Source organism: Microcebus murinus, chromosome 14 (assembly GCF_040939455.1).
Source record: "Microcebus murinus isolate Inina chromosome 14, M.murinus_Inina_mat1.0, whole genome shotgun sequence".
NCBI classification, from domain to species: Eukaryota; Metazoa; Chordata; class Mammalia; order Primates; family Cheirogaleidae; genus Microcebus; species Microcebus murinus.
Genome location: NC_134117.1, coordinates 30,016,213 through 30,035,133, shown reverse-complemented (window position 1 = coordinate 30,035,133; position 18,921 = coordinate 30,016,213). Strand labels below are relative to the sequence as shown.

Sequence of the window (18,921 nt, the reverse complement as noted above, 5' to 3'; positions counted from 1 at the left end):
TCTTCAGAGAGGCGTGCCGTGAACATTGCCTCTGACATAGGACTTCCTGTTCTCTACCCAGAACACTGTTTTTACCCATCGAGGCACTTGTCACAGCTCCATGGAACACGTTTACTAGTTTGGGTCACTGGTCTGGTCTGCCCACCAGCCTGTAAGATCCAGGGAGGCAGGAACTATGCCTGTTTCATCACCTTAGTAGTCCAGCCACCAACACAGTCCCCACATCAGAGCAGCTCGGGAAATTCTGCTGATCAAACATTAAGTGGTGACCAGAAGATGGTTTTAACAGGAACATGGGTTAATAACATGTAAATAAATATTTCACACCTACCTGAAAGGCTACTGAGTCGTTTTTGCTGTTCTGTGATAAAAGGAAAGAACACACAGTGTGAGTGAGAGTTACACAGCACATAGTAAGACCAAGAATTCCTGGCCTAACTAGTTAGGACCCCGATTCTGCGTCCTTACTGTCTTCTGGGCTTAGATGCTACAAAATGTAGCTCAGCTGACCACAGGGGCATTAACGGTGGCTCCCACCATGCAGGTGTACTGTCTCCCATCCCTCCTTGCCCCAGGTAGGCACCAGGGTTCAGGGGACCACCACGGTTTTCTAGCATTTACATCTTGTCTCAAGATGATCACATCACTGAAGGGGATGCTCCCATCTCTCCTGGCCTCAAGTGGAACAGGACTTTCTATGACCCCAGTCTTAGTACCTTTCAAGGGAAATGTAATTACAATCATAACCACGGCAGTGACTGTCTCCTGAAAGCTTGCTAAGTGCCAGACACTGTTTTAAGAGCTTTTATATACAACATGTGTAGTCTTCACAACAACCCTAGCAGTTAGGTATGAATATTCACCCCACTGTACAGATGAGGAAACTAAGGCACAGCCTTAGTCACTATAGCAATCTGGCTGGTCCAGGATATAGGAGAAATCCTCAGAAAATTGGCAGTAGCTGAGAGACTTCAGATAAAGGGCACAAATTACCCCAAGATAACACTGAAAAATCAGCTGGATCCCCCAACCCCTAGCCCAGGGTTCTTTCCAACTCTAATCACCAAAGCCCAGCTGGTCCTTAACATCAACTTCTTGCCATCCTGGGCACCCCAGTGGAGTGGAGGCCAACATTGTCTTTGTAGGGTTCCATGTGTACGTGCTATGAGATAAGTACAAAAATGACCTTTACCTTCCACAGCTGCTAAATATAAAGCAGCCACATAGATAAAAATAGAACACTTGCCAGCCCACGGGTACTGTGATCATCCCCCTTGGCTGCATCCCCACCTCCTGCTAGACCCAGTGTGGACAAGAAGGAAACAGAGGGCAGCTTGGGAGCTCACAGCTGGTGGCAGTGGCGCCTGTCCACTTCTGCCACGTGGATGAGGTTCACATTGGCTAGATAAGCAGAAGCCCGGTGGACCTCCAGGCTCAGCTCTGCCAGCAATTTGCAGATGACAACGGCCAATCACATAACCTCTTGGCCTCAGTTTCCTCATCTGTTAAATCAAAGTGCTTCATAGTATCTGAAGGTGGTTCCCAAACTATTCTGCAGGCTGTTGGCAGGGCCTTCTCCAGCCGGCAAAGTGGACATATTCAATTTTTAAAATTATGTTGTACCCAATTCTGGGGTATGAATGGCCTTTCTTTCACAAGATGACATTCAATGCAGATAGGAGTAGCTGTTTTCAGTGGTGTTACTTAGCAAAGTCAGAAATAAAAAACCCTGGGGTGATCCCTAGATTGATGTGTTCATAAGATAAGTCTGGGAACCCCTGCACCCTACTTCTCCAATGTGGTCTGTGGGCCAGCGGCACCAGCGTGCCCAGCATCCTTGCTAAAAATGCAGCCTCTCGTCCCCCAACCCTTAGACCTCTTGAATCCGAACCTGGAAGTTAACAAGATTCCCAGGATCCTAACCACAATGAAGACTGAGAAGCACTGAGCACAGGGACCCATGTGCCTCTTTTTGTCCTGAGACTTTCCTGATTGAAACCCTCCTTCCCAGGCTGCTGGTAAGTGATTTGTCCTCAAATACACGAGGGGTGAAAACTCAGCAAAGAGGGGAAAAGGGCTGTATGGTTTATAACCAGACCTCTGGTCAGTGCCAGACCAGAGGCTCAGCACCCGCTAGGAAGCAGCAGCAGCTGGCGGGAAAAGACAGGATTATTGTCACACTGTGCCCTGGGACAGTCTAGGCAGAATAAAGGGGGGAACATTTTTAAGATGACTAAACTAAAATGCCAGAACTGGAATAAAGTTATCATTCCCTCAGGAGACTGCAATAGTTAAGAAATTGTTTTGTGAGTATTGTTTATGAAGCAATGCAGAGCTGCCAGGTTGGGTAAATGCCAAAGCAATGCCAAAAGCGCCTGACCTAAGCCCCATTTGTGATTAGAAATGCAGGGCTGGGCCAGCCAGGCTCTTCTATTCTTCTCGACTCTTCCTGCCCTACCTGCTTAGTGAACATATGGTTTTGCTCTTGATGGGAGCCACCATTTAATTCCAAAAGACTAAAACCATTATTTATACCCTTTTCTGAAGGACGTCTGTCTCAGGCTGCATAATTCTGATTTCTAAATCCAAGGACAGGACTTGGACAAAAGAGAAAGAACCAGAGGTATTTGGGTAAATAAGGGGAATTCATCTGTTCAAGGAAGAAACCAAAAGGAACTATCGGCATTTATTTCTGTGCCCAAAGATGTCTCACTAGGTATCATCAGAGGGACTTGGCAGAAGCAGCTGACATTACACTAGGCATTTCCCAAACACCAAGTTGCCTTGGGAATAAATCCCATTTTTAAAGAAACTGCCTTTCCTTCTGGGAACTAACTTGCTTCTGTTTGACTAAAACTTTTCTTTAAAAATGAGTCACAAAGAAGTTCAGAGAACCAAAATTGCACTTTGTCCTGCATTGTGGACCCTTTCTGAGCATGGCGAGCTACTTCCCTTAAGGGCCATGGCTTAGCTGGTGGAGAACAGGCTCCTGCGTAGTTCAGTGTGGGGGCTGGGACGTGCGTTATCTTCTGAAAAACACAGGTCTATAGGTAACAATTAACATGAGAGCCACACATAGCGGGAAAAAACCTTCAAAACTACTAAAACTACTATTTAAGACTTCAGTGGGAAGATCTGAAGTGAGAGAAAATGTTTTATTCATCTACTTTTCAAATTAGAAGCAGGAAACAGAAAACTCTGTTTAGTATGGAAAACAATTAAAAATAGACTCCAGTCCCATTCTCATCCAAGTTAATGCAGGGGGAGGGGAGGAGAGGAAAGCTGTGAGTCAGGAGAGCAGGGAGGCAAGAGGATAATTCGGTGCTGAGCTTTGAGCTCTGAAGAAAATAATCAAACCCCAATTGTTCTTTGGAATTCAGACTAAAAAGCCCTTTCTACAATAGAAAAGCCTGGAAACTTTACATCTCATGCTAGAAAGGACTTTTGTAAAGGGAAAGTTTATTCCTCTGTGGAATTCCAAAAAGGAGAGCTTGGGATTTAGAACCATTGTCTGGAATTTTAAAGCAGAAGAGTCAACACACGCAATTGCTCCCTTAAATGCTTCTGTTTCACCCAAACCCAAGGCCCCTTCAGAGAAGCAGAAGAACCACCAGAAGCAGTCAGAGAAGCTACAGAAAATAAGCATGCAGACTCGAAGCAGAGCTGCCTGGGGCCACGTAGCGTGGTGACAAACAGCCACAGGAACCTTGTGTCCCCTGAGGGGCCACAGAATAACAGCCCGGTGCAGTAACTGCTGACAAGAAGGAGGGGCAGTGAGTCACCAAGAAAAAGTTCAACACTGTTTTAGATGCACAAAAACATGTTTTACATTCTAGAAAATTTTCTTTCCCAGTAAGTTTTCTTTTTTAAATCTGGTACTCAAAATTCTGCTTTCTAGAAAACTCATTGTGTCAAAGAACTAAATCATTTATGACATTGCTTAAAAGATGTATCATGTACCTACATTTTCCAAGCTAAACTTCTAATTAGAAGACTCATGATGAGAAATTAAGAGACACAAACTTTTCCCTTTCTTCTGTTTTTTGGTGTTACCATCTGAAGAAGACAACCACGAGCACCCAAGGTGTAGGATATGCACTAGACCAGCTTACTTATTCAGACATCTGACATCCCCCCAGATCAGGGACGTCTGTTTGCTGGGATCTATTCTGTGGGTCATGGGAATTAGTAAGCTGGGGCTGATGACCTTGGGGAATGATGGCACTTCTGCACATTTCTGTGGAATGACAGAATTCTTGCCCCAGACATCACAGACTAGCTATGTCGATTATTCCAGTGGGCACCGCAATACTCTTTTACCTCGGTTGTGCTGCAAGAGCACAATAGTAGGATTGACGATGGTTGTGGAAGGGTAGGCGGAAGATGACTTGCTAACTGGTGTAAAGGCTTGGGAATCAGTTCCAGTACGGGAAGAAGGAACTTCATTTAATAGAGGACTGGAACCCTGAAAAGAAAACAAACAATGTAACTAACTGTATATATAAGATATCTAGAGTTAATGCTTTTTTTAAAAAAAGAAGAAATTTAAAGCTTTACAGAGACCTTAATTAAAAAAAAGAAATGCAATCAATGAGACACATCATATCATTAATTCCAGTTAGAAGTTTAATCTGGAATTCTTTGTGGGTATTAGTGAAGGGAGAGAGGGGGAAGGTGAATGCTACTGAAAGTCTCAGCAACATCATTCAGTATCTTCACCTGGTAACAGCGGTTGGTCAATCTGGTTACTGGAAAAGCAAATCCAAATCAAAGTAGAATAACATGCAAAACCATGCAATTCCAAATGTGATCCAAGAACAAGAGCTGGTTTAACTGGGAAAAATCAGGAAAGTTTAGTATACTGTGTAGAGAAATGTAAGACAATGTTGAGGAAAAGAAGACATGGAAGTAAGAACAGGCTAGAGTTAAGTATCGGTTCTCTCGAAAAGCTACTCTTAGCATTAGCATCACTGAGCAATTTTACTGATGCTTGCTTCTGAGATTTGGATATTATCCTATCCTACTGTGATCTTTTTTTACTCTAATATTAGAGTGACAAAGATCCCTGATATAAAGACTTGTGAGAATCCTAATCTTAAAAACCAAGGTGTCTCTGCCAGAAACACCAAATAAATGATTACAAACATTATAACCTGCATACTGTGGATAATGCCAGTCTTTATAAACAAATGAAAATATAATCCCAAAATGTAGTAAGGGTATTTAGACAGTTTGCTCCATATCTATACATGTTTAAAAGTTTCTATTTTAGAATTTACAACCCCTAAAGCCAGAGTGCTCATCTTAAAGGGCTTTAAGAAGAATTTGATAGTTACTCTTGAAGCAATAATCAAAGACTACACAAACATCTGTAGAATGAGGGCCATCCCCTACCCACACCAAGCACAATGTTCTGCAGATAGCAGGTGCTCAGCCAATGCCATGTGAATGACAGAAGCCATCTACCAGCAAAGGTATGTCTGAGCAAATGTCTGTGGCAAGAAAACACATGCTCATCAAAAGAGAGGATGTGGGTGTCAGCACCTGGGACAGCTCCTGACACACAGTAGGAGCTTTGTAAACACTGCCTAGGTTCCTCTATCTCTTCTGAATGTGCTCTAAATAGCTGCTGCTGTTAGTTATGAGTGGCAGCTCAGTTTGGTGAATAAAACCTTTTCCCAAGACTTGAGAGGCACAAAGCACAGTATGATCTTGTATAAAAGTGCCTCATTTTGATTTCTCCATTTATAAAGTGGAAAATAATTACACTTTTCCTAATTTATCTCCAAAGTAATATAATGAAGATAAATGACATATCATTAAAAACTCTGCCAGAATGCACCCAACAAACACAAAACATCAGGCATACAGCTCTTTAAAGTATAAATGCCTAACGTGAGGTTTGGGTGGTTCACATGAGCATTAAGCATTTTATAAATTTTACTGTGTCTTATTTTTGGAACATCACAAGAACAGCTATTGACTAAAAGAACTCGGATCAATTAACATGACTTTTATTCTTCCCTCTTACCCTCAAATAGCTGCAGATGGAGCAGGTACCAGCTCTGGGCTGGGAAACCACACATAGCGGCTCCTCCTGACAATCTCATTCAGTGGGGGAATCCAAGTTTCCTTTTTCACCTCTTACTCTGTTACCCGGGCCAAACTAGGAGTTGTCAGGCCAAATGAAGTCTTTTTGGGAAGTCTTCAACCAGGTTGATCGGTCAGGTTTGAGAAATTGAAAACACTGACCCAACTAATCTGTCCTGGAACACCTGAAACAAACTTGATATGAAAACCTAGATCTACACAAATGGTAAATTATAGGGTATACAACGACCCTACTCACAATGGTATGTGAGTGCACTAAACATAAAACTCACTTTACTCTAGAGAAACACTCTGTGGCAAAGGGAAGATGCCTTCACTCCCCCAAACAAGAGTGGCTTCTGGATTCCAAGTTCAGTTGGAGGGGGCAGGATATATCAGGAAACAATCTAGCATTTTTCTCCAACAGGGCTGAGGTGCAAAACTGGAAGGATACCCTAGCCCATGGGCCATATGTTTGACCTGGTCCTGACCTAACTACATCGTGCTGTATCTAGAGATATGAGAAGCCCCAGCCCAGAATGTAGCCGTTCCCAGCTTTGGTGTGCCTGATGCCTCATTATAATTTCTCTAACAAGCCAAATAAAAGGTTTCCTTCCTGCTTTCTACATGACTGGCTTCAGCATAACGAGCCACTTGGAGCAGTCCTGCAGGCATACCTCCTACAAAAGGATGTCAGCGAACGTGTGGTCCCATCAGCTAACTGCATGTCTCACTAGATAACTGTATCTCCACATGTGGTCTGTGAACTCCGGGCATTTAGAGCCCTGGGGTGTTTGCTACCTACTGAGAGTCCTGGGCTGTCCTCAGACCCACTCAATCAGAAGCTCTCAGAAAATAACCTGGAGGTGACCAGTTAAACAAGCCTCCCTGTCCCCCAGGAGATCCCATGTATACCAGGCTGGAGAACTGATAACCAGCCCTAAAAAAACCTTTGAGAGCAGGGGGCCTGACTCATTTATGGTTGTACCCAAGGTAGTGAACAGAATGCCTCTAACATGGTAGGAACTCAATGATTCATTGTGAATTAACCAGTTACCTACTTGTGAGTGACTCTGGCCCCATTTGCTAGGGCAGGTCCTCAGCGACACAGCTAACGTTCGCTGGGCACTTTCTCTCGTGGCCAAGCACCACGGCAGGAACTTTTACTACTCAATCCCACTCACCCTCATAGCCCTGTGAGTGGATCCATGTATCCTCACATTACAACTCACACTGAAGCTCTTTCAGATTCTCTCACTTCCTCAGAGCTTCTGAGGAAAAATCAGACCCCCAAGTACTTTTTGACTCAGCTTTTTCCCTAAAGCGGCTGGGCTTTGCCACCTCTGGAGGGACCCAGGGACCCAGCCCTGCCTGCTCCTAGGATGGGACCTGAGGTGTCAGGGCCCTTTAACTTCCCATGACCACTGGAGCCCCGTTTTGCCACAGAGATTCCTGAGACCTCCTCCTTGGGGCCCTCGCAGTTGGCCGACTTTGGAGGAAACAGTCCTCACGTGTGTACAAGGCTTTCAGGCCCATTTGCTCATTAAACCCAACTCTCTCTCTCTCTCTTTTTTTTAATCCCAGTCTCTGTCATTTCTATCTATAACAAGAAAGTCTGTTTAGTTACCAAATCAATGAAAGAGTGACTCTTTTCCTCCCTGAGAATCCCCCCGCTCCCTGGTAGACTGCACGTGGCACCACGCCTGCCGCTGGCCTTTCCACACAATTCCTCGGCTTTCCTCGGCTCCCAGCGCCGCGCCTGCCTGGCCTGTGAAGAGCGTGACTGGCCAAAGTAAAGGCCACAGATGATGTTTTCTCGGAGGGAAAACAAAGTTCTTTCAGGAAGGTGTGCATTCCCAACAGGACAGAGGAGAAGAGGGACTTGAGGGACTTGTGAACAGCCGCAAGAGGCCAAGGGGACACACGTGGGAGCATGCACTCTAGTGACAGCAGACACGGGTCTAGTCATCACACAAGCACAGCGCAGCCAACGCTTTCCTCAGAACTTAGTACTTCAGTGAGAAAGGGAGTTCTACTGCTAGGAGCAGACATTCAGGAAAGCCATGGGGAGGGAAGTCCAGCAAGCTTACGGTACTCGAAACGGCTCCCGTGGGCTCAGGCTCCGAGACTCTGCGGAGGTCCTCCGGTACGGGAGGGACCAGCGGAGGTGGTGGTGAGAAGGATGGTGGTGTCTGGCTAACGGGGGGAAGGGAGCCAGGCGCACTGGCCGGCTGGCTGTGGTGGGGCCGCCTCTGCAGATGAGGGGGAATGAAATCGTCTAGAGTTGGGAAGGTCAGAGGTGAGGCGGCAGGGGCGGTCGCCGGGACTGTGGGGACGCGGTCCAGCGGCCCCAGAGATGCTGGAGGTCTGGCAGTGCCTTCTTGCCCTCTGTCAGTATTAACCAGGTAGAGAGGGACCACTATTACCTCGGGCTGGGCTGGGCTGGTGGAAGTGGCACCCTGTGGGAAATAAGGGGGTCGTTATGTAAAGGGGTATGACAGGGAGAAAGGAATTCCATATTTAAACGGTCGAGAGTGGACATGCAATGATGTACTCTAAGAAATATGTTATCGGTGCCCTTTCCTCAGAGTACATGAGACGGGGTGTGAGCCAGCTGGCCTCCTGATACGCTATGACACAGAGGGAGCCCCGTCCAACTTCACTTTCCATCCATCTATTTTTGAATCCTTTTAACACTTTATGAGAGAGAAAGAGAGACAACAACAGAACAGGCAGGCTGTGTTTAACCCACAAAACCACTGCAGAGCTTGAAAGCTTGGGATAAATGCAATTTCTCCAGCATCTTGTTATAAAACATAAACACTCCGTATCTTACCATGTTACTAGAGAATGGATTCCATGCCCCAGCATACTTACACATTTACAGAAAGGAGAGAGAGACAGAGGCAGAGTGAGCACTGTGCTGAGATGTTCAGAGAGAATTCAGGATGTGAGCCACAGCAGTATTAAGGCGGAAAAGGAGGGTAGGGCAGCCCAGAGAACAAACGGGCTGCTCGCGTCAGTTTGGAAAGAGACAGTGTAGAAGACACACAAACATTCCTAATTCCTTGCCTTGGCTGGATAACTCGGCTGCAAAAGGTAAGGTTCTTTGCTCTTCCGGTTTTCGGGATCAGAGGTAATCTGGGGGCCTAGCACAGGTGGTCTCACTGCATCTGGGAACGAAGCCCGAGTCCCCAGGGAAGGACTCTCACCACGGTTAGCGGCATCTTTACAGATGTCGAAGAACAGCGTGGGAGGGTCAGGAGGAGGAGCAGGGGGTGGTTTTCCTGTGCCGGCTGTGCGGGAGACAGGGCTGGGAGCTGGTGCTCGGGTGCCTGCAGCCGCCAGGGCAGTGCCTTTGGCCGGGTCACGTGCAACACGAGAGGAGTTTTCTGACGCCGCTGGGCAAATGTTATTGGATAAACAAGGTACATATAAGCTGCTGACCTTTTTATTCCCAACTGCCTCATGACATGGGTTAGAGCTCACATTCTTACTACCAACTATCCTGGTGGCTGCATAGTGCTGCTGGGGTTGGGATGAAGCACTGAGGAATGTGGACTCTGGAAGCAAAGGACCAGGACACGCTGCACCTTTGGGAGCCGATCCAGCTGCCAGGGAGACAGAGATGGGCCGGGGTCGTGAGGGGTTCTGCTGGCTGGCAGTGCCAGGTGAGACGTAAGGTTTAGGTGAGCTCAGGTAGAGGGAGTCCTTATAGGTACTGTGGCTGGTGGGGAGCTGCCATGCAAAGCGGCCCTCTTTAGGGAGAGGAGGGCGTGAGGGAGAGAAAACCTTTAGCAGTATTTTCAAGACATGGTATCAGAACAGGGACAAAAAGAAAGAGGAGAAATAGAAAGGACGACCATTAGAAATAGCAGCATAACATCATCTAAAGAAAAAACAATTCTTGACATGTTTTTAAGCAAATCCTCGGTCAGATCCAGGTAAAGCCAAGGGCTGAATCATACTCACCTGGACTGGCAGCCTGACTCTGTTCTGCATCTCTGGGAGGCTGAGCCCACAGGAGGCCACATGCTAAGTCAATTTTGACACCAATCCTCGGTTGACTGCATCTTTATTAGACCTCCTGACTCAAGAAGGGTGCCAAAGGAACAAAATGCCACTCCAAAGCCTCCGATTCCCTCTCAAACCTCCTTTCAAGACTTTTGGCTTTAAATCTTTGGCTTTAAAAGTGTAAGTTCACTGGAACCCCCTTTGAGTGCCTTTCATTCTTTTCCCTTCGGAAAAGGAGAATTGGAAGAACCATCCCATCCTTATTTGTGTTCATAAGAGACAGGTGTCTTAATTGAATCACTGAGATTTAGCACTCAATTCCATAAGCATAACAAATTAAAGTTCACCAAGAAGAGAATGCTAAGGACTTTTGAATATACGTGTGCTCTTTTCTCAGAGGAAACAATTTAATGGAACTGAATTGATAGAACTTCCTTCTATCATTAGAAGGAAGACAGGCATGAGATTAAAAGCACATAGTCTCCCAGTTTTGATGCACACAAAAAAGGGACCAAGCAATGAAGCTCTTAATCGGCCCACTGGAGTCCACTGTGCCTCGTTTATCAAAATCCAGCCCCAGCCCCACCCCATCCTGCCCACCACCATGCTCAGCCTGAGACTCACGACTTAAGCCCTAAGTTCTGGTTACAGGCTCAGAGCTCAAGAGCCATAGTTTACATCTCATTCCTTCTCCCCTCAATGGGTCTTTCCTCCTCGGCTCTCAGTGGGGCAGAGGGTCAGGAAATGGGGTGACTCTCCAGACTGACCTTCACTTCAATGACAGTCATCTGGCAACGTGGCTCAACTGGGAATTAGACCACAAGATAAGGAGAGTTCACTTTCCTAGATTTTCCTCACTGCCCCCTATCTTTAAAGATATCCCAGTACTAGAAGAAAACCAGAACCTTCCACCAAATTGCACAGGTGAGGTATATTAGAGTTTGTTAAATATCTGGTAAATGGGTTGTGACCAAAAACTGGGAGGGTACAAAGATCTGAATCTATTTTGGGATTGTATTTTATCTTATTTTTATATTTGTAGAGTACAGGTGGCAGGGGAAGGAATGTTAGAAAGGGTGAATAGGTCAAAAATGTAAAAAGTTTTGTGAGTCTGGATTAGAATATCAACCTAGAAACAGTAAGTAAGCTATCCCTTAAAGTCAGTTTTCAAGGTACGGATAAGCAGAATGGAGAAGCAGCTATTTGGGTATCCCAGGTTAGCTCACTGCCTGTTCTTTCCACAGGGCACCATGATGGTGCCAGTGGAATGTGGACATATGGACATAAGTACCAGCTGCAAAACCAAAGTAAACAGCCCCTCTCTAGGAGTCAGCAGCAGCAAAAGCTTTCAATGAACACTGGGTTTCAGTGACTTTAGACTGGAGGTTGGGGCATATTTATAGACAACATAATGCTCTCTAGAAACAAAATGCTTAGACTAGCATGCCCCAAAGGGACTGCCAGGAGAGCTGACAATAGCTGTATGGAGGTAAGCAAAAGATCATTTTGATTTGTTCTCAGATTTACTTTTACTTTGAGCTCTACGGTCCCACAGTAATTACTTCTTGTCCAAAGATAGAAATCAGCTTCAATGAGTTTTAAACTTAATTATAGGCTGTGCCCATATATGGGGCCAGGGCTGCATTACATCAGGCCTAAACCTTCCCAGGGTTTTGACCCCGTAGAGAGGACGCTCCCCAGAGCATCAACAGCGCACTCGGAGCCAAAGGTCTTCCTGCCCTGGGGCTTCTTTTAGTCCTAAAGCAGCAGGGGGATTGGCATAGTGACTCTATGTGGAAGGAACTACTTTTCGTTTTATTGTAAACATTGTAGGAACCACGCAGGCAGTTTGCATTCTGCCCAGCTGGCTACTAATGAAATTCCATTTATCTTTTTAGAAGGTGGTCAGAGAAAAAAATGAGGCTTACTGAAAAACCTAGTATGTTTATAGTTTATACAGTTGCAGAAACTACCAATCCCCACCTTGACTGGGCACCACCGTGATGATGATGATGTCAGGGAAAGGAAAGCCCTGGTTTCCTGTAACCGGGGGAGAAGAGAGAGGGCAGGAGGTCCAGGCCAGCAGGACACAGGATTCTCATGTAGGCCACGGGTCTCCTAGATCCCAACTCAGTCCCCAGGAGGAGATGCTAGGCCTGCAGGGGTCTGAGAGCTTTCTTCGGCTGCAATCAGGCCAGGGTAGTCACTAGCCCAGCCCACCCCAGCTCTGTCTCAGCCAGTGCATACTTATGGCCCTGGCAATGGCTACAAAGGCAAGAAATCATGTTTGCATTTGGAAAACAAGTCTAAGAGGTAATGCATGACCTAAAGCTTCTGGAAATTTGGATGGCCAATTTACACTGAATATGCAGAATAAAAACTCTGTATCAGCAATTTACCCAGTTCCCTTTAAGAAGCCCCAATAAAAAGAAAAAATTCCTGGATAGCGACAGATAAGAAAACATGCTGTTTGTAGAAGATATTACAGGATGCTCACTGTTGTTACAAGGCTCACCCTTATAAACTCCTCGAGGGCAATGTTTAACACAGTGATCTGAACACAACAGAGATACTCGATAAAGCTGTGTTGTTAAATAAATGTATTTTAAAGGAATTTTTATGTACTTCATAGGCTTTTAAAATGATCTCTTTAAAAGAGCTGCTTAAGACACAAAAAGGAATTACTGAGTTACTCTTTGGACTACATCACTGATAGTGGAAAAGAATGTGCTTCTACATTTACGTTGAATTAATCAGCACAGAACTGACTGTAGGATGGCTGAGAAGGGATTGTCTCTGCCATAGGCAGCACATCTGTACACAGGGAAAGGCTTTCGAAATGGGAAATCTATGACAGTTGGCTCACTGGACAAGTGACCATCCAGTCTCTGTGTCTAATGAGACACAGAGGAGGACTTCAAGAGACCAGGCACACTTGCAGCTCCTGGCTCTAACCAGTAGCCCTGGATGCACATGGCCGTACTTAGCAAGGCAAGTCATGGCAGGTGGCAAAAAGGCTTCAGGGGGCAGCTCAGTGCACAAGGCAAACACCTAAAGTGCCAAACTCCCAGCCCAGGAAGATAGGAGCCTACAGAGAGGAAGGAAAACATCATCTCTAAGTCAGTTTCATTTCAGGGGCCAGTGCAATTTTATGTCCTCAGGAGCAAGTGGTAGAGGATTGTTGAAGAAGGAGGTGGGAATTAGGAAGGAACTGTGGAATTTCCAGACTCCTTGTGAGTTCGGGGAGCACCTCCACAGAAGGAAGGCACAAGGAAGTGTACCACACAAGGAACACATTTCTGTAAGAGTTTTTTTTTTTTTTTTTTTTTTTTTGAGACAGAGTCTCGCTTTGTTGCCCAGGCTAGAGTGAGTGCCGTGGCGTCAGCCTAGTTCACGGCAACCTCAAACTCCTGGGCTCGAGTGATCCTTCTGCCTCAGCCTCCCGGGTGTCTGGGACTACAGGCATGCGCCACCATGCCCGGCTAATTTTTTATATATATATCAGTTGGCCAATTAATTTCTTTCTATTTATAGTAGAGACGGGGTCTCGCTCTTGCTCAGGCTGGTTTTGAACTCCTGACCTTGAGCAATCCGCCCGCCTCGGCCTCCCAAGAGCTAGGATTACAGGCGTGAGCCACAGCGCCCGGCCTCTGTAAGAGTTTTTGAGCAGCACAGCTTCCTTTAAGAGAAAGGACTGCTCTATTCCACAAACATGGCTCCTCTGTGTAAAAACACTCTTCACAGATCACCTGAATTAAAACAGAGTCTATTCCTTTCATCCAAATGGCAAAGTAGCAATAGGGAGGAGAAGGACAAAAGATCAGGAAAACCATGCAGAGGAAAAGACTTAGGCACAATTATCCTTATTCCAACTTGCACAGCTTTGGAGGGGTTTCTTTTGCAGGGTAGAGCTGGGCGGTTTAAGCTGCGCTGAACTGCCATTTTGACTTCTATCTGCCTGTTCCTGGGCTGCTGGATTTAGAGTCTGGCCACAGCTACCTGATCATAATCTGCAAGGATACAGTTGCTGGAACTCTTACAGCCCCAACTCCAGAAAATAAATGGAATAAACACAAGATGTACTCTTCTCTTGAATATTATACTCTAAAGAGGTTTTTTTTTTTTAAAAAAAATAACCTCAGACCTTTTTACTTATTGAAGGCTAAATGCATTCCCTCTTTCCGAACATTTCCACATACATATCAAACCCAGAAAACATTGGGGCCTATTTCTAATACCCTGGTATACAACAAACCCATTCCAAGCTTCAGCTCTGCTTGACCTCAACTTTCCTCCTAACTCTGGTCCTTGCAGAGCGTTTCCAGAGTTGGTCAAAAGCTTGAAATCTATTCCGTTATCCAGTTGGGCAAAGCAGAAGTCCCAAGTCTAAGCTAAATGACTCAAGAACAGGTACCACCCACCAGTCCCCACCCTGCCCCTGGGCACATGCCTACCTGGGGCTTGTCGGAAGGAAGGTTGGGATGCACACTTCTGTAGCCCTTGGCAGCCAGTGAAGAGGGCTGGGCATTTCCATTGGCATCAGCATTGGAAGAAAGCCTCCACTCATCTGAGAAATAGGGGGGGAAGAAACCTCTCACTCACAGGGAACACCCCTATTTCCCCTCTAGTTCAGGTATGCCCAGTGCAAGACAGTAAGAATGCAAGAGAAACCATACCTGTTGTGGAATGCTCTGGCTCCAGACCTACATGTGGTTAAGAAAGGACGAAAACAAGAAGAAAAAGGGGGAAAACAGAAATGGTTACATTTGCAGGAAACAAGCATGAACTGCACAGAAGGATGAAAGTCTAGCACACTGTTGTCTGCCACAAAATGCCCTCAGTCACGATGGCCTGATTACCATAGGAACCCACTCTAAACCATGATGTGCTCACAGGCGCTGACCTTTGAAAACACAAGGCCCACATTCACAGGAATGAAGAAACAATTGTTCCTTGACATTCTTATTTTACAGACAAAAAGGCAACAGAACTCTCCGCTGTCCGTTCCCTACTCCCTAGCTCTCATTCCCCTTCCTCGAGCCTGCTGTGGGCTCAGAATGACTGCTCCTCATTAGCAGGCCAGGCTAACGAACAGGCCCGGGAGAGAGAGACACGTGGATAAACACTTCTTCCAGGGTGGGGGTGCTGGTCTAGGGGTACAGTATGATTTAAGCCCAGAGGTATCTGCTGTGTTAGGGATTTTTCTTCCTGCCTGATTTTCTTCTTTCCATTAAACAAGCCACATAACATTTCACAATCGAACGCCCCTTCACGAGTGTTCATCACACTACAAGGCACCCTGTTCTCCCTTTAGACTTGCCAGCCATGGCCCGATGCACTTCAGAGACCTAAAGCTTCTCCTAATTTGACCCACGTGGCATCATGAGGCAGCAGAGCAGTGTGTATAAGCTCGGCTGGGCAGGCAGCTGGGCCTCCATTCAAATCCTGGCTCCACCACCTATGGGTTCTATGACCGTGGGCGAGTTGTAAGACTCAGTTTGCTCATCTGAAAAGTGGGGATAATAATACTCCTGCTTCGTAAGTGTTGTTATGAGAACTGTCTCTACTGTCTTTCCTCTATCCAGCCTAGGGATCCACAAACTTTTCTGTAAAGGACTAGAGAGCAAATATTTTAGGTTTTGTGGGGCATGTGGTCTCAGCCGCAGCTATTCAACTCTGCCACTGTAGCACAAAAGCAGCCACAGACCATATGCAAATGAGCGTGGCTGTGCTCCAATAAACCTTTATTTATGGGCACTAAAATTTGAATTGCATATAATTTTCATGTGGCATACAATATCATTCTTCTTTTGATTTTTCTTTCAACCATTTAAAAATGTGAAAACCATTCTTAGCTCAAGGGCTGTTCAAAAACAGGCATGGGCCAGATTTCGCTCACGGCCATAGTTTGCCAACCCCTAATGTGGCCAGTCCCTTAACTTCCTTCTTCTCCTCGGCTGCTTCACTTATCTCACTGTGTAGAGACAAAGAGGGGACGAATACCACAGCACTTGCAGTCCAAGCCCCTATTCTCAACATGGGTCCCACAGGGACTAGAGCTGGGCTTTCCGGATGTCAAGTGGAGATTTAAAAACATTTACTGAACACTTCTCTAAATGCCAGGCACTTAGTCACTGTCACACCTATTTCGTATTTATTCAAGCACACACCACAACTCTCTAAGGTGGGTAATCATCTAATTCATGGATGAGGAAACAGAGAGGCTATATGACTTGCCCAAAGTCACACAGCCAGAAAGTGACAAAGGAGTCAGTCTAAGTCTCCAGAATTCAGGTGCCATGCCCTGCCAGCCACCCACAGCCGCCACCCACACCAACAGCCATGAATTGGAAGCTACGCTCCAGGGAGGTGGTGGGGGCCAAAGGAATCAGAGCAAAAGGCAAGGCAGGGGTATGGGCTCTGAGCGATTTGCATCCAGTATAGCAGCGGCACAGCCGCACCAGAATCGCCGGGAGGGCTGGTGGAAACCTCGTTGGAACCGGTGCCTGGTTGTTTCTGACTCAGCAGGTAAGACGGGCACCCTGATAATCTGCATCTCTAACAAGTTCCCAGGTGATGCTGAGGCTGCTGGTGCATGGCCCACACTCTGAGAACCACTGATGGAAGGTATACTTGAAAACATCCTCACTCTGCAAAACTACTTGTAACCATTGTTTCTCATTTTCTCCCCTATAAAACAGCTTTTTGGACATGTATTCTTTCAGCAGGTTGCCTGTTACATTTCTGCCACTCTCTTATGGATGATTGATAGCTATCTGTCTCCTCCCCGACATACAACCACACACAGTCAGCCCTCCAAATCCTCGGGTTCCATATCTGCATTCAGCCAACTACAGATCGAAAATATTCCAGAAAAAAATACAAAATAACAATCAATTAAAAATACAATTTAAAAAACGTATATAATATTTAAATAGCATTTACATTGTGTTAGGTATTATAAGTAATCTAGAAATGGTTTGAAGTATACAGGAGCATGTGTGTAGGTTATATGCATTTTATATAAGAGACTTGAGCATCTGTGGATTTTGATATCTGTGGGGGTCCTGGAACCAATCCCTGGCAGATACCAAGGGATGACAATAGTTGGGAAATTTATAGGACTTGTGTTTTGCTTATATCACTACAATGTACTGGCTTGTGTGACCAGGGACAAGTTCATTAACCATGATAAATTTCACTTTCTCAGCTATGAAATATAATACTTACCCCATATACTCCTCACAGGGTTGCTAAGGAATCAGAGATCACGTATGTGCAAGTGTCTCTAAAAGTGGCCATATTTAATACCCACTGTGGCATCCATCTAGATCCCTGGACCAGAGATACCCTTGCAGCACCTGGCAAGCTCTCCAACACCAGGTGACACATAGTGACAATGGTCCTCCTCCTCCCTCACATCTATCACTTTTACTGTCCCATCTTCTTCTTTTTTATTATTTTTTTTAAGACAGAGTCTCAGTCTGTTGCCTGGACTAGAAGTAAAGCAAGGTAGCAGGCTACGAACCCAGGCCTGACTCTTCTGTTGCAACAAACGGCCTTTGGCCCTCACCAAATGTAGCCAGAATTATTCTCTTTTCCTCCCTTCCCCCATTTCTCATCACAATTCCTTAGCACCTGGCAGACAGAGGATGCTGAGTGAATGTATGCTCATTGGATTCAATGATCCCAACTTACCAGGAGGAAAACACTAAGTCTAACTTACTATAAGGTATGAATGAATGATAGCTATCCCTTAATTCTTCCAAGTATAGTATTTGCATTTTAAAACAATCAGTAATAGGCTGGACTCGGTGGCTCATGCCTGTAATCCTAGCACTCTGGGAGGCCGAGGCGGGCGGATTGCTCGAGGTCAGGAGATCGAAACCAGCCTGAGCAAGAGTGAGCCCCCGTCTCTACTATAAACAGAAAGAAATCAATTGGCCAACTAATATATATATATAGAAAAAATTAGCCGGGCATGGTGGCGCATGCCTGTAGTCCCAGCTACTCAGGAGGCTGAGGCAGGAGGATTGCTTGAGCCCAGGAGTTTGAGGTTGCTGTGAGCTAGGCTGATGCCATGGCACTCTAGCCTGGGCAACAAAGTGAGATTCTGTCTCAAAAAAAAAAAAAATCGGTAATTATTTGGTGAAATCTCTTTTCACCAAAATTCTTTGGTAGAAATGTGTAAGATACAGAATTATTTTGAGACAGGAGAGCACCTCCGAAAGTGCCTCAAATTCACAGCAGGTGCTGGTGGTACAAGACAGTACTTGGTGAGGAGCAGCATTTGTGCTCTATGTCAGTACCACACTGTGGCCACTAGAGGGGGCCCAAGGCTCCCTCTCCTCCGGACCAGAGGCTGGGCTGGGCTGAGCAGTTCATGAGGTCATTTCACTGAGCTGTGGAGCTGCAGGTAAGGCTTTTCTCTTTGGCCCATCCCTTAGGTTTCTCTCTTCCCAAGTGCCCCCCGCCCCCCTCCCCGCAGCTTGGAGCTGGGTCTTCCCAGTTAGGCTCAGAGAGGCAGGATTAAGCTAGCCTTAGAAAGAAATAACTTTGCCTTCTTTCCTTGGCCCTACCTCTCCTGGAGAAGAGAGAAGCAACTGCAGCAGGTCGGGAGTCGGGGTGGGCCAAGGAGTACAGGACCAGGAAGCTGCTCTGTTCACGGTAGCGCCCTGGGCTGCACAGGCCTTCCCTCAGCCGAAGGATAAAGCAGCCCTCCCCAGGGACCAACATTACCAGAAAGGGGCCTGTGCTCAAACCTTTGCCTGGCCTCACCCCTAGGCATCTCCCTGGGCACCTGTTACAGGTAGCTGG

The 18,921-nt window shown here is 46.1% G+C and overlaps 1 protein-coding gene across 50 annotated transcripts in view; it reads right to left on the bottom strand.

The window, feature by feature from the left end:
* SORBS1 (sorbin and SH3 domain containing 1) overlaps window positions 1-18,921 on the bottom strand; it is a 223,782-nt gene that overhangs the window by 83,868 nt on the left and 120,993 nt on the right. For 30 of the 50 annotated variants that reach the window (XM_076009908.1, XM_076009916.1, XM_076009912.1 and 27 more), the window contains 5 exons: window positions 14,781-14,807; window positions 14,559-14,671; window positions 8,181-8,549; window positions 4,321-4,465; window positions 332-361 (listed from right to left, as the gene is read on the bottom strand). In XM_076009908.1, the coding sequence (XP_075866023.1) occupies window positions 332-361; window positions 4,321-4,465; window positions 8,181-8,549; window positions 14,559-14,671; window positions 14,781-14,807 (684 nt within the window). The remainder of the gene's footprint in view (window positions 1-331; window positions 362-4,320; window positions 4,466-8,180; window positions 8,550-14,558; window positions 14,672-14,780; window positions 14,808-18,921) is intronic. The other 20 variants (XM_076009920.1, XM_076009941.1, XM_076009948.1 and 17 more) reach the window with 3 other exon arrangements.